General features: G+C 37.5%; 1 protein-coding gene across 1 annotated transcript in view; it reads left to right on the forward strand.

Moving 5' to 3' along the window:
• LOC120775694 (ETV5-related protein Ets96B) overlaps positions 1–15,952 on the forward strand; it is a 30,330-nt gene that overhangs the window by 12,641 nt on the left and 1,737 nt on the right. Inside the window, exons 2-5 of the mRNA XM_040106042.1 lie at positions 4,557–4,983; positions 5,145–5,423; positions 9,035–9,119; positions 9,566–9,612. Of these exons, the coding sequence (XP_039961976.1) occupies positions 4,557–4,983; positions 5,145–5,423; positions 9,035–9,119; positions 9,566–9,612 (838 nt within the window). The remainder of the gene's footprint in view (positions 1–4,556; positions 4,984–5,144; positions 5,424–9,034; positions 9,120–9,565; positions 9,613–15,952) is intronic.

The following is a 15,952-nucleotide window of genomic DNA, read 5'->3' on the forward strand; positions in this document are numbered from 1 at the left end:
TTGAAGTGTTTTACTAGTTTTTACGTGTCTTCGAAATTATTTCAACCTTGAATTAGTCCCATCAAAAAACTAGTTTATAATTACCTTACCATACCGTATGTACTTGAAAACGTGTATTATTATTACTTTTCCACTTTTACTAAAATAATTATTTGCGAAATTTCGCTCAACAACAATTTCTCTAGAATTGACTCAAGAGTTAAAGTTCGAAAAATAAATGCATATGTTCGTATGTATGTACATATATTGTTAAAACATATAAATTTTCATACACATACATATGTATGTGTTTGGTGTAGTGTCACGCATGGGCACAACAGTTATATACTAGCTAAAGCAACTTTCGTTCGTTGCCCCATAAAAGAAATTTTGTTTTTACAGTTTTACGGCTGCACAATTTTCGTTGCTTATATGAGCGCCCAACAATCACAACTTAATGTAAGTTATAAAAAATGTGCCAATAACCAAAAGTTGTTAGGCATGGGCACGCCCTGCAGTGAAAATAGACTGACTTCCAACAATAAAAATATATATTCCAAAACGATATATATAATATGCTCTCGACAGGTTTGCTATTCTTCATAAATTTTATATACTAGGTGATAAGATTTAAGAGTAGGCTCTTCGTTATATCGAATCATATAACAGAAATCTTGTAGAAAAAAACCAGCCATCATTATTATTAGCTATTGTCATTGTATCGCTCTAATACACTAGTCGTAAGTGAGGAGTTTAACTAAGTTACCTTCACTCCAATAAGTATTTCACCGCGAACTTTTTACTGTTGGAATTTCAATCTTTTCAATTCTGAAAAAGTGTGCCTGGCTCCGACCTCTAATAAGTTTAATGTATATATCGCCTAAGCTACGAGAATTCACTTAGCGCAAGTATTATAAAAAATTCTACCGACGGTGTGAAAATGGATGAAATCCGATGATAAGTATGACAGGCCTTTAATGAAGACGGGTGGTCATTTAGTTGAAAATACATATCTCGAGATCCGCCCGACCTGTTTCAACAATCTGTATGTGACATTTCTCTGATCTTCTATGCTACAGTGGGCGAAATCGGGCTACAGGCGTGGCTTTTCATATAACACAATTTTAAATTCCATTTGACTATATCAGAATAAAACTTTGCACGAATTGTGCATTTGAGGAGTGCCACCTTGTGACTGAGAATTGTCTGAATCGAACCTAAACTGCTCAAGCAACTAGGCACTGCCCTAGACCTAATATAACTAACAAGCCGTATGTACATGAAGGTACTCCCCTGGCTTTAATCTTTGCAAGTTTCAAGAGTACATATGATAAATTCGGTTATACCCGAACTTAGCTCTTCCTTACTTATTATGATTTATATATATGTACTTATATACAATTTGATACTTCTACATCTTTCAGTTGATAAACTACAACTTTATAAACTTGAAAGGGCATTAAAACCATTTTATATTAATTGGCAACACACCTAATTATGTACTTATGTATGTATATACGTGTATATGGATAAATATATCATTAAAAACATATACATATGTACATATGTATACAATAAACACCTTGCAGAGCAGGTGGCCTTAGCTATTGTTTAACGACGGGTGGCAAGTAGTGCTCGTCTACCAGCAGGGATAGTCCACAAATGGTCTGTTCATTTACCACAATTGCATTTATCCACTGGTGTGACATCGAAGACATGGAAGTGATACTTTTGCCACATTGACTTTGTCTGCACTTGTCGTTTTACACTTGCGACGCACTGTCGGACGTATTGTCTAACTGTTTCAGCTCATCTCATTACTTAATTGGCCATTGTGGCAGATATACTGCGAATTCAATTCCACTATACATCAATGCCTTATGTTTACACAAATGCATTTGACCAACAATAAGTGGAACTCAGTAGCTGTTAACTTAATTACTATAAAATTTTGTTTACACAGCTACTGGGTCGATTTTTTTTTAGAAAATAGTGTATAATATAGTCGTTACTTTAGTTTTTCCAAAAGTTCACTTTCGTTGTATGAACAACAGATAAATTAACCTACTACCCATTTTTATACTCTCGCAACAAAGTTGCTAAGGAGAGTATTATAGTTTTGTTCACATAACGGTTGTTTGTAAGTCCTAAAACTAAACTAGTCAGATATAGGGTTATATGTATATACCAAAGTGATCAGAGTGACGAGTAGAGTTGAAATCCGGGTGTCTGTCTGTCCGTCCATCCGTGCAAGCTGTAAATTGAGTAAAAATTGAGATATCATGATGAAACATGGTGCACGTATTTCTCGGCTCCAAAAGAAGGTTAAGTTCAAAGATGCCCACAAAATGTCGGAAACCGAAAACCTATAAAGTGTCATAACTAAGCCATAAATAAAGATATTAAAGTGAAATTTGGCATATTTGGACGTAATTTTTTTGAAAAGTGGGCGTGGCGCCGCCCCCTACTATGTTTTTTGTACATATCTCGGAAACTACTATAGCTATGTCAACCAAACTCTATAGAGTCGTTTCCTTCAGGCATTTCCATATACAGTTCAAAAATGGAAGAAATCGGATAATAACCACGCCCACCTCCCATACAAAGGTTATGTTGAAAAAAGTGGCAGAAGGAAGCTGCACCCAGACTTTTTTTAAAAGTTGAAAATGGGCGTGGCGTCGCCCACTTATGGACCAAAAACCATACCTCAGGAACTACTAGACCGATTTCAATGAAATTCGGTATATAATATTTTCTTAACACCCTGATGACATGTACGAAATATGGGTGAAATCGGTTCACAACCACGCCTTCTTCCAATATAACGCTATTTTGAATTCCATCTGATGCCTTCTCTGTATAATATATACATTAGGAAATGAAAATACAATTCAATACTCAAAGTACACAAATTGATCTAATCTAATTAATTTTACAGCGAAATAAAAAAATATGTAAATTATTATCACTTTATCATTCGAGAGTATAAGATGTTCGGTGACACCCGAACTTAGCCCTTCCTTACTTGTTAGTACCCTAATTTTAACATTTCTAGCATTACTTTACAATCAAAGTCAAATTTGACACGGATTACTGAGATCGGAAACCGTATCGAAAAAATTTTTACCTATATTAATCTTTGTATGTTCCTGTGAAGTTTGATCTCCTCTCAATTAGCGTTTACGCCGCGAAAAGTTAGTTGGGAGATTTTTACCAATGAAAAAAATTTAACGAGTTTACTTCAAAATTTTTTCTATGTATTGAAATCACGTTTACGGAACAATTGAAAATGTGTTAGTAGTATTGTGGAGTGTCACAAAGCATTCAGTGAAAAACATTCGTAAAGTATTCTCATGCAAGCGGGGGATGACAACTTTGCAAATGACGATAGCATCATAAAGGAGTTTAAGAAACAGTGATTGAAAATCGTCATGTTGGTTTCAGAGTAATAGCAGAGGATCTCAACATATCTTATGGACTGGTTCAACACATTTTGGTTCATATTTTGGGAATAAAGCGTGTCAATGTTAGACTCATGCCAAAAGACATGAATGCGACTCCACATTCTAGATAGCATGATTGTAATCGACTTCGCCAGGTTTGGCTGGCTGTGACTTTTTGCTGTTTTCAAAACTGAAAAATCCACTTCGGGGAATGCGTCATGAGAATATTAATCAAACCTATAAATAATTCGAATTCCATCCAGTCTTATGAAAAACAACAAAATTACCTTATATTATGTTACAGGATCAAAGATTTGCATTCTTCCTATGAAATTCGTGACAAGTTGACGTATTTAAAAAAAATAGACAACAACATATTTAGTTTCTTAATTAACATTAAGTTTTTAGTAAAAAACATTACAAAAATTTACTTGATGAGTGCTATCTAGGTATACTCCACTAAATTCAAGACAATATGAGCCTCGGAGGTAATAGACGTCTCAAGGACCTTGTTGCGGATGAAAATTAAAAAAAAATCTACAAAGAGATGACCGCAAAATGAAGTTGATCGATATATCAGACGAGTTGAATATTTAAGTATGCGAAGCTCTGCCCATAGTGTATACTGCGCGTATGCCACTCTCGATAGAAACTTTAATAAATAGTAAAATAGAATATAAAAGAAAAAGAGGGTTTCTTTAAAACGATAAGAGCTTTTCAACCCATCACACAATTTTAATTTTCAATTTTTCATGCAAATTCCAAATGCACATTTTATACCCTTATTATTTTTTTTTTAATGGGGAAGCTTCTACACATACACTTCTGTATACATTAAAATAAAGGTATTTACCTTTATTTTAGTGACACTATAAGCAATAACTTCCTCATCATGACGCTCAGTGAGTTAGCACAATTTCCTGCTGCGGATTGCCTAACTTCCTCAATTATTTTCCTGTACACAATATTGATCTGAGCCATTTCGCCTGCAATTTTATGAACTTCCTTTCGATGGCACTGTTGCGCCTGATTGCCACAGATAGACATATTGAATTTTCATATCCACATACATATATTCACATATATATAATTATAACTGTAAATATTTTTATTTATGCTCCTTTCAAATTTTAGACAAACTATGCTTCGAACGTTGGTATGCTCGAGAATTTGCAATTAGAGGATGTAGTCGATAGCGAAGCATATTCACGAACAAATAACGATGCAGTCGCAAGCATCAGCAATGAGATATCTTCGACGGCTGTGACTCCCGCACCACTTACTACAACAAGAATTCACGGTATGACAAAATCGACGTACTCGCACTCAAACAGTAACAATCATAACAGAAATACAGCAAACAGAGCAGAGCAAGAAGAGTGCACTGAATCGGCACACTCACCAATGGAGGCCGACCAAAATGTCGAGATGCCTAGCACCACGTACAAATCACCCTGCTGCCTAACGTTTCCTTTGCCGCCGGTGCAAATGCAGTCGTTGGCACCGACGCTATCTATTACAACACCACTTCCCACGGTAGCAGCGGCAGCGGCCAGTAATGGTAGGTTTCATAACTGAAGTCGTTAGGACTCCATCAAACGATGATTTGCCAGATATTAAACTAGCCACTAAACCTAAAAAAATCTCATTTAAATATAAATTATTTTATACCTTTTAAATTCTAAAAATTCTGCAAATATACTCGTTGTGTGAATACCGAAGCTGATTTGAGCAGAGAGCACTGGTATGCACACGCCCATGTGCACGCCCATTCGCATCCGCATCCGCATCCACATCATCATCATCACCATCACCATCACCATCAGCAAATGAGCGAAGATTTGGTGATGTATACACCGCCAGTCGTCTCGGCCACCACATCCGTTTCGGCGACTGCGTCAGCGCCAGCAAGTCCGACATCGATTGGGAAATTTGGACTCGATAGCTCCACCGAAGAATACCTTAGTGCCCGCGTACACGCAACAACAACATCGCCGTCAGGCAAGTACAACAACACAAATACATATGTACATAAACACATATGTATAAATTATTTCAAAGAAGGATATGTAATCAAATGTGAACTAGAGGATGAACAAAATACACCATTGTATATTCTCTGACTTATTTGCTAACAAATTTTTCCACACATAAAATGCAGTTCTTGTTTATTAAAAAATCATATTAGTAGCCCGTTGTTTTTTTGGTAAATATATTTTTTAATATGTTTATGTATCAAATCTTTATTTTATTTAACTTTTGCTACATTTGTTTGTTGTTGCTGTGTGCATAAGTTTTATAATCGTGTTTTGGTTTGTTTGTTAAATAAATATTTTTCCACCCTTCAAAGTGTCTTAGCACTTTGCTTGCGTTGCCCGAAGGTGCGTGATGGTGATGCTTTTAAAATTTAATAAATTCAAGAACAAACTAAGTATTTAGTGTGGGTGTATGTAATTTTATGTGCTCATAATGGTAAGCGTATACATATAAAAGCATTATACATATAAGTGAATTGGAGGAATAATGCAGAATTATTTAAATATTTAGAAACAATAGAAGATACTCAACAAACAATTGTATAATAAGCTTAGTCATATTATTAGTATAGTATTATTGAAAAAAATAACATACAACATATATAAAATGCGAAGTCTAGTTAAAATAAATCTTATATTTTCCCAATAGATAGCTTTAGTAATCTGTGTCTCGTTTTGTAATAAACGCTATCACTATATGGCTTTTCTCGATAAAGGCCAAAATGCCAAGAAATTTTAGTGTGCCGGTTCCGTTCCGGAAATGTTGATGGCAAAGATACACTATGCTCTGGAAAGTCAATTGCAGTGGCTAACCATTGCACAAAAAACTGTTCCGAATCATTTAAATAAAACCGGACAGAAAAAGAAGTTCGAATACTTCCCAGCAAAATCGATGAATCCAACGCAGGATTGCTTGTGACAAAAGTATCAAGAAAGCGATTGCACAAAAGCAACAAACTTAAGCCAATAAAAGAGGCCTTATGTTCCATCAGTTCAATATCAGAGATATCGATAGCGATTTCCTATAAGCTACGGGGGCTTATTTGGGAAGAACATATATATCTCTAGCTTATAGAATGGTCCTTGCGCCAAGTGATTACTACTTGTTCGTGTGTATGGTGATCATTCCTTTCTTTGGCTGATGAAAAATTCCCCTCAAAAGAAGTTTGTGACGCAGTTTTTTTGCAAATAGAGGAGAGAATGAGGGTTTCATAATAAAATTTGCTTCAAAACAAGTAAGGAAGGTCTAAGTTCGGGTGCAACAGAACATATTATAATATTGCAGGTAAAGAGGCCGGATGTACGAAATTTTTGATATTAGTTTTATGGGTCACAAAGATACACTGTTATGAGTAAAACACGCTCCTTCATTTTCATTGAGATAATTCAAACGGTAGCTGATGTATGTGATGGTATAAAGTCCCCCGGAAGTTCGAAAATCTTTATGTTAGGTATGTGGGGCTTAGGGAAGTATTGACTCAACTCAACCCATTTTGGGCACACAGAAATTGTATCATCAAAAAGATACTCAATGTATTTCAATTGTATATCCCATAAACTTTTTTCGTACAAAAGTTAACTATAGATGCTGGAGTCCACATATTCGATACCTAGGCGCTTGAACAGTTTTGATTGGATTAGGAAATTTTTTCGTCATAAGGTGGCATACGCCAAAGGTATTATTCGTTTTAACCCGTTATACTAATTGCTTCTTGATTTGTGTACAGGAAAGTGAAAGAATCAGATTTAATGTAAAATTGAATGTGAGAAGAATATCACGAACTAAATTTAGTCGAAATCGGACAGGCAGGCCGAAATTTGTGATTTCACCTAAAATTGGGCGGCATATTTAGTTATTGTTTTTGGTTCATTATCTGTGGCCTTTTTTGTCATTGATGTCTCGCATTTTCAGTAGTTTTTAACAGTATCGTTATATGGAATGTGAACAGGGTTGTCTTCCGATTTCATCCAGTTTACAGTGTGGGCAGGGGCGCTAAAGGGATTTGTCGTAAGCAAATTTGGTTATTGTAGTTAAAGTTAGGATATACATATAGTACATATACATTAAACGAAATAGAGGATGGGGCCTCGCCCACTTAGCCCCCAGGTATGGCTTTTTATACGTTTTCAATTAATGGCGCTTTGTGGGCGTGGTAGTGGTCCGATTACGCCCTACTACGAAATCCGCCTTACTTCTTACTTTTTTGCCAAGGAACATTTATACCTAGTTTCATCAGATATCCTAATATTTATTCAATTTTGTCTTGCACGCATATCAAAAAGTCATCAAGGTCATAATTCCGAGAAGATTGTTCAGATCACTAAAGCATACAGCTGCAATTCAAATTGACCGATAACATCTAGATAAAGATCTTCTTAAACAAAAAAATATATACACCAAACTCTTTTTTTACACGGTAGATACGTTCCTCAGAAATCCGTGTAAAAAAAGAGGCGTTTCCTATAGTAAAATGGGGGATACGTTCCATGTCATTTGAAAACCGTGTAAGATGAAATAAAGAACTATATTTACTTCGAAAAATCGTGTAAGAAATGTTGAAAATTATAAATTTTCAGATATGCATAAAAATTGTATGTTCATATGGCATTTTATTGAGCATTAAAACTTAAAATACATAATTCATACAGGTGAAAAATTGGTAGATTAAGCAAAAAACAAAACAAATCTGTTAATCCAGAATTAAGAACAAAAAAATTAGAATAGAAATAAAGAAAAAATATTTACACAGCTACATAATTACTCGTCGCTACTTGATTGTTTGCGACGAACTGGACTAAAGTCGGTATCATCGCTGGAGATATCCATTTCCGCAATGTAAATATCATGAGAACAAAATGTGTAAGTAGAGTTATTGAATAAGGGGTATTCCCAGTTACTACTATGTACATACATATGTTTATTTCAGTAATGGTGCTAAGTGTGGTAAAAACAAACATAATTACAAGACAGTGATTCTGAAACCGTACTAGATTAAACAATTGTTTCAAAAACATTTTTTTTTCAACCGTGTAACTTCAAATCCGTGTAAAAAGAAACCGGGTAAAAAAGAGTTGGGTGTATATATTTTTCCTTATTACTTACCCTTATTCGATTTAAAAATAGTTTATACCAAAATAACATGGCTAGAAAAACTTGCAAAACATTTTCCTTTCGATGCCAACCGTTGACCGGTGTGATGCCCAAGTTCCTTTAAGACACAAAACATCAACAAAAAACACTCTTTGCATTCGCCAATTGTAGGTAATGAATTGCAATATTCCCTGTGGTGTGTTAATATTAACCAATTTTGTTGCACAAAAGCATTTTTTATGTTAAATGTGTATTTCTCTACAAAAAACATATTATTTATTTGTGGTACTTGTAAGTATGTACATTAACACTCATATAGTAAAATATGTTTACCTAACTATAATAACCTCAAGGCACATACGCACCACTTTCAATATCAAAACAAAATTCTATACGTAAAAATACATACACACACATTGAAGTACACATACATCATAGCATTTATGCTTTTTCTTTTAATTCCTGATCTTTAATGTCTATTGCAGCAAGCGCCAAAGGAGCACGTCATGAAAGAACATCCTCAACAGCTTTTTTCGATATTCCCGCTGTGACACATCCTTATTGTTACAGGTAAGAAAAGGCAGCCAGCTGCAATAGTGGGAGTTAAGTCAAAATCACCAGAAATAAAATAAAATGTAGCCCAAAACAATATATGTACATACATATGTCTGTATATATACTTGGCGAAACTGTATTATTCGTAAGTTAAAATTTGGCGAAAATGTTTTAATACTTATTTACGTTATTTGCCACACTTTCTGATGACAACATAGATATCATTAGCGATTAAGATCAAAGTGGCTGCGCACAGCAAGTAGTGGAACCAACAAGTTATTTAATCATTATTTAAAGCTAACGCAGGAAAATCGCGATGAACCGCACTTTTTGATTCTTTTACTTTCTTTCGCCAATCAACTTGCTTTATTGTTGTTCAATTTTTCACAATATTTGTTAATAATCTGTACATGTTGTTGTTGTTGTGTCGTATTTTCATCAAAATGCTGCCACCCTTCAAGATTCCCATCATCATCACCCGCAGCGATTCTTAAAAAGAACGACCCAGGTAAGAAACCAGCAAGTAAATCGAATTTACATAAATATCTCCTTAGCCATCCTGCTTAAATATTGCTTACCAATACAGCGAATACTAGAATACACACATACACATAAGTATATATACCATAAAGTTGAATGAAAGAACATTTATAAATGTAACAAAAGTAAGTAATCAGTAGACAGCTACGCAGGTGGCATACTATAACCGAGAGTTTCATTTATTTAAATTATGTGCATATTGTGAAGCCACCAAGCATCAGCATGCACCGCAACACAGACACACATACATTTCAGCCACCTGTTCTAGTGGCTTTATGCTTTAACGGCAGTTGCTGTTGTTGCAGCGCTTGTGATTATAATTCGATTTGTTTTTATTTAATTTGTTTCTAATAAAAAATACGCGGCACGATTTTCAAGTGCAACCACAAATGAAAATATTTAAATTGATTGTATGCGAGTATGTATGAATGTACGTACGTACATACTTATGTATGAAGGGAGCAACAACTGCCGCCGCGGAAACGCTAATCCAATTGATAAGCAATATACCTGGCGTATTGGAATGTCAACACGCTCGCTGGAATATCAATATTTCTTTGAAGGCGTACAATTTTATTTTTTCCTCGAATCATCATGTACTATATACTTGTTAAGTTATTGCCAAAAACTACAACCAACCAATAAACCTCTACCTATGTACATATGTTTCTAAAACCTATATGGTACCTCAAAATATTGTTTACTAATTAAATGCGCATCAAATTGAATATTGTTGTTTTCCACCAATATTCCATCAAACCTTAAAATCGCTCATCACCTTTAACATCAACATAAGCGCTCGTTTTTTTAATGCTAGCCTTCGTCAACCCTCTTTCTGTAGAGGGATAGTGAACTGCGAACATGAGTGCTTCCCTCCCCCAAGGGACTCATGATACTACTCTTCCATTCCAACAGTTTTAATGTTTTATATTGGCTCGTATCCATGCAATGTTGTTGTTCTTGTGGAAGAGATTTTTGTTTTGCCATGCAAAATTACGTAGCTGATGGATTATGCACGGCGAGCCAAGGATCCTTTGAATTTTTAATAGACATCCATCTGTACGTCATTTCAAACGTGTAAATTGCTGCTGTGATTAGCTGCTGCATTATGACCAAGCTATACGTACATATATATATATATGTATGTGTGTGTGTGTGTATGGTGAAAATTTATAACATATTGAACATTTAAGAGCACATTAAATGAGAATTGAACGGAGTGGAGATACTCTTAATAACGGTTAAATGTTGGAAAACAATTAAGAAAAATAAAAACAAGTTTGTAAACTTATGTGAAGTGAGGTGAATAATAACCGATGACAGGCGTTTTACTACAGTCTGCTCGAGATACCTGTTGTATTTTCACGGGAGTTGAATTATATATATGTTTGTATGTAGTAGATTATAATTTTTTGAATTAAATATGATTGCTGCGGTACATACTTTAAGATAATCTAAACAATATTGTCATAATAAGTGGTGGCTAAGATAAGTTAGGGTAGTGTACCAAGCTGATAAGCTTATATAGTATCTCCTTCCTCAGACTTGTTGACTGAAATCTTTTCGACCTGAAAGATTGCGCCACAAGCAAAGGACTTGTATCTTTGTATTAGATTACTAGCCTTAAATAAATAATTCATCCAATTGTTCCCAAAATATTGGTCAAAAATTTACGCTACCCAAAAGAAAAAATGTTAACTTCGGTTTGCATTCAACGGAAAACATTTTGTTAGTTGTTTGAAATGCAATACCTTCAGGTTGAAATAAGGTTACTTAATAAGGAAAAATCGTGTATGAAGATCTTTGTCTTGATTTTGATCGGTCAGTTTGAACGCAGCTACATGTTGTAGGACCGATCTGAAGCTTGGGCAATAATCTATGTCAAACTTCATGAAGATATATTATCAAATAATAAAGTTTTCCATACAAGAACTTGATCAATCAACTTGTACGGCAGATATGTATATTTTACAGACTCCGTTCCGTACAATTTGTTCGAAAATTTTACTATAGCTTTGGATACAAAGTTTAGTGATATTTTATTGTCAAATCAAAAAGTTTTCCAGACAAGGACTTTTTTAGTTTTCATGGGAATGGTCACATAAGGCATTAAAGCCAGAAAACGGCGCGCAAATTGGGCGAAATTATTTTGGGTGATATGATATTGAGTAAGTTAGTTAACACCATTGGCTAATGAGTACGTAGGACATATTGGACTGTATTATTCACATTTGGCTCACAGCGACTTTTACCTCTTTTTTAATTTTTCTCTTTCCAAAGTGCTTGAATGTTAATTTCAAAATGAATATCTGAAAAATAAAATTTTATCTTTTTCTGGCATACTTCAATTTAAAAGTGAGGTTTAACATTGTTCAAACTTGCCACAGGCCGGTAATACTTTGGGACAAAAAAGCACCCGGCAATAGTAATTAAACTCCCAGGGTAATGATATTTCAAAAAAAATTTATTTTGCTAAGTTGAAAGGACTGTGCTTAATTACTATGCCAAATATGAGCGGTCGATACACCTCAGTAGTGCGCCGCGATTTTTACAAGGATAAAAATATCGAACAAAGAATTTGTCTAAAATTTTGTATTTATAACAAAATTTCGAATGCGGAATCGTTGCAAATGTTGGAAAAGGCTTACGGTGATTTAGTTTTATAAACAACATAAGCCTACGAGTGGTACAAAGTCTTCAAAGACGATCGAGAGATCGTTGAAGACATGCCTCCTTCTGGACGACCTTCGACCTCTTCAACTGATGAAAATATTAAAAAAGTGAAGGATATGTTGCTTGAAAATCGTCGGCAAATGTTAGAGAGAGAGAGCTCGACATCTCTTGCGAGTTCGAATGATTTTGGTGGATATTTTGAGTATGAAACGCGTTCTTACTCGTCTCGTCCCGATAAAGCTGAATTTCAAGAACAACAAGAGTACGATCGTGAATTTAAAGCCAAAAAGGAATTGAATACCATCGATCAACCACCGTATCGACCAGAATTGGCTCCGTGTGATTTTTTCTTGTTTCCCAATCTGAAAATGTCGCTCCGTGAAACCTGTATTCAGTCGACCGAAGATATAAAACAACAATCGCTGAAGAAGCTGAAGGCCATTCAAAAAAGTGCTTATGAAAACTGTTTCGTGGACTGGAAAAATCGTTAACATAAGTGATTACATCTGGTGGGGATTACTTTAAAGAGGCGGCAAAATAAATATTGATGAATAATTAAATGCTGTTTGTCATTTTTCATTGGGGAAGGCTTTTTACGTGGCGGGTCCCAAACCCAGCGCACAACCCTATGCAGGGGTTGATGACGACCATGGCAAACGAAATAAGAACTACGAATTGAGGGCATGCACCTGGAATGTCCGGTCCCTTAATTGGGAAGGTGCCGCTGCCCAGCTGGTTGATGTCCTCGTGAAAATAAAGGCTGACATCACCGCCGTCCAAGAAATGCAATGGACGGGACAAGGACAGAGACGAGTAGGTCCTTGTGGCATTTACTACAGTGGCCATACAAAGGAGCGCAAGTTTGGAGTGGGATTCGTGGTGGGAAAGAGACTCCGTCGCCGAGTACTATCATTCACTCCGGTGAATGAACGTCTAGCCACAATCCGCATCAAAGCGAGGTTCTTCAACATATCGCTGATCTGCGCCCACGCCCCGACGGATGAGAAGGACAATGTGACCAAAGATGCCCTTTATGAGTGCTTGGAACGTACTTATGAGAGATGCCCCCGCCACGATGTCAAAATCGTGCTTGGCGACTTAAACGCCAAGGTGGGCAAAGAAGGTATCTTTGGCACTACGGTCGGTAAGTTCAGCTACCACGAGGAAACATCCCCAAATGGGTTGAGGCTGATCGACTTCGCCGGGGCCCGAAATATGGTTATCTGTAGTACTAGATTCCAGCACAAAAAGATTCATCAAGCTACCTGGCTGTCTCCGGATCGAAAAACTGCCAACCAGATCGATCATGTTGTGATAGACAGAAGACAGGTCTCTAGTGTTTTAGATGTGCGTGCCCTCCGAGCTTCTAACATCCGCTCGGACTACTACCTTGCTGCAGTCAAGATCCGCACCTGCCTCTGTGCAGCAAAAACGCACGTCAACAAACACAAGGAAGGTTCGTCGTCGAGAAGCTGCAATCACAACAGACTGCCGAACGATTTTCTACTCGGCACTCCTGCTCTCTGAGAGCACTCATCAACAACTCGGTATAAAGGGAACTGTGGGACGGCATTTCAAACTCCTTACGTACAGCTGCATCCGAAACCATTGGTTTTCGAAAAGTGCAAAAGAACAACTGGTACGACGAGGAGTGCCGCGTCGCAGCGGAGAGAAAACAGGCCGCCTACCTCGTAACGTTACGATCGACCACAACACGTGCAGGATGGGATAGATACCGAAAGTTGAAGAGGGAAGCGAGACGCATTTGCAGACAGAAAAAGAAAGAGGCCGAAATGCGTGAGTATGAAGAGCTTGATAAGCTGGCCGACAGGGGTAATGCTCGAAACTTCCACGAAAAAATGCGGCGGCTTACAGAAGGTTTCAAGACCGGAGCATACTCTTGTAGAACCCCCAAAGGTGATCTAGTCACCGATGCCCAGAGCATATTTAAATTATGGAGGGAACACTTCTCCAGCCTGCTAAATGGCAGTGAATGCACAACACCAGGAGAAGGCGAACCCGATTCCCCAATCGACGACGATGGAGCCAACGTTCCATTGCCCGATCATGAAGAAGTTCGAATAGCAATTACCCGCCTGAAGAACAACAAAGCGGCGGGGGCCGATGGATTGCCGGCCGAGCTATTCAAACAAGGCGGCGAAGAACTGATAAGGAGCATGCATCAGCTTCTTTGTAAAATATGGTCGGACGAAAGCATGCCCAACGATTGGAATTTAAGTGTGCTATGCCCAATCCATAAAAAAGGAGATACCACAATCTGCGCCAACTACCGTGGAATTAGCCTCCTCAACATCGGATATAAGGTTCTATCGAGCGTATTGTGTGAAAGATTACAGCCCAGCGCCAACAAACTGATTGGACCTTATCAGTGTGGCTTCAGACCTGGAAAATCAACAACCGACCAGATATTCACCATGCGCCAAATCTTGGAAAAGACCCGTGAAAGGAGATTCGACACACACCACCTCTTCGTCGATTTCAAAGCTGCTTTCGACAGCACGAAAAGGAACTGCCTCTATGCCGCGATGTCTGAATTTGGTATCCCCGCAAAACTAATACGGCTGTGTAAACTGACGCTGAGCAACACGAAAAGCTCCGTCAGAATCGGGAAGGACCTCTCCGAGCCGTTCGATACCAAACGAGGTTTCAGACAAGGCAATTCCCTATCGTGTGACTTTTTCAACCTACTTCTGGAGAAAATAGTTCGAGCTGCAGAACTAAATAGAGAAGGTACCATCTTTTATAAGAGTGTACAACTGCTGGCGTATGCCGATGATATTGATATCATCGGCCTCAACACCCGCGCCGTTAGTTCTGCTTTCTCCAGACTGGACAAGGAAGCAAAAGAAATGAGTCTGGCAGTGAACGAGGGCAAGACGAAATATCTCTGTCATCAAACAAACAGTCGTCGCACTCGCGACTTGGCACTCACGTCACTGTTGACAGTCATAACTTTGAAGTTGTAGATTATTTCGTCTATTTAGGAACCAGTATTAACACCACCAACAATGTCAGCCTGGAAATCCAACGCAGGATAACTCTTGCCAACAGGTGCTACTTCGGACTGAGTAGGCTATTGAAAAGTAAAGTCCTCTCTTGACGAACAAAAGCCAAACTCTATAAGTCGCTCATAATTCCCGTCCTGCTATATGGTGCAGAGGCTTGGACGATGTCAACAACTGATGAGTCGACGTTGCGAGTTTTCGAGAGAAAAGTTCTGCGAAAGATTTATGGTCCTTTGCGCGTTGGCCACGGCGAATATCGCATTCGATGGAACGATGAGCTGTACGAGATATACGACGACATTGACATAGTTCAGCGAATTAAAAGACAGCGGCTACGCTGGCTAGGTCATGTTGTCCGAATGGACGAAAACACTCCAGCTCTGAAAGTATTCGACGCTGTACTCGCCGGGGGAAGCAGAGGAAGAGGAAGACCTCCACTCCGTTGGAAGGACCAAGTGGAGAAGGACCTGGCTTCGCTTGGAATATCCAATTGGCGCCACGTAGCGAAAAGAAGAAACGACTGGCGCGCTGTTGTTAACTCGGCTATAATCGCGTAAGCGGTGTCTACGCCAATTAAGAAGAAGAAGAATAATTAAATACTTTTATTTA

Source organism: Bactrocera tryoni, chromosome 1 (assembly GCF_016617805.1).
Source record: "Bactrocera tryoni isolate S06 chromosome 1, CSIRO_BtryS06_freeze2, whole genome shotgun sequence".
Classification (NCBI taxonomy): Eukaryota; Metazoa; Arthropoda; class Insecta; order Diptera; family Tephritidae; genus Bactrocera; species Bactrocera tryoni.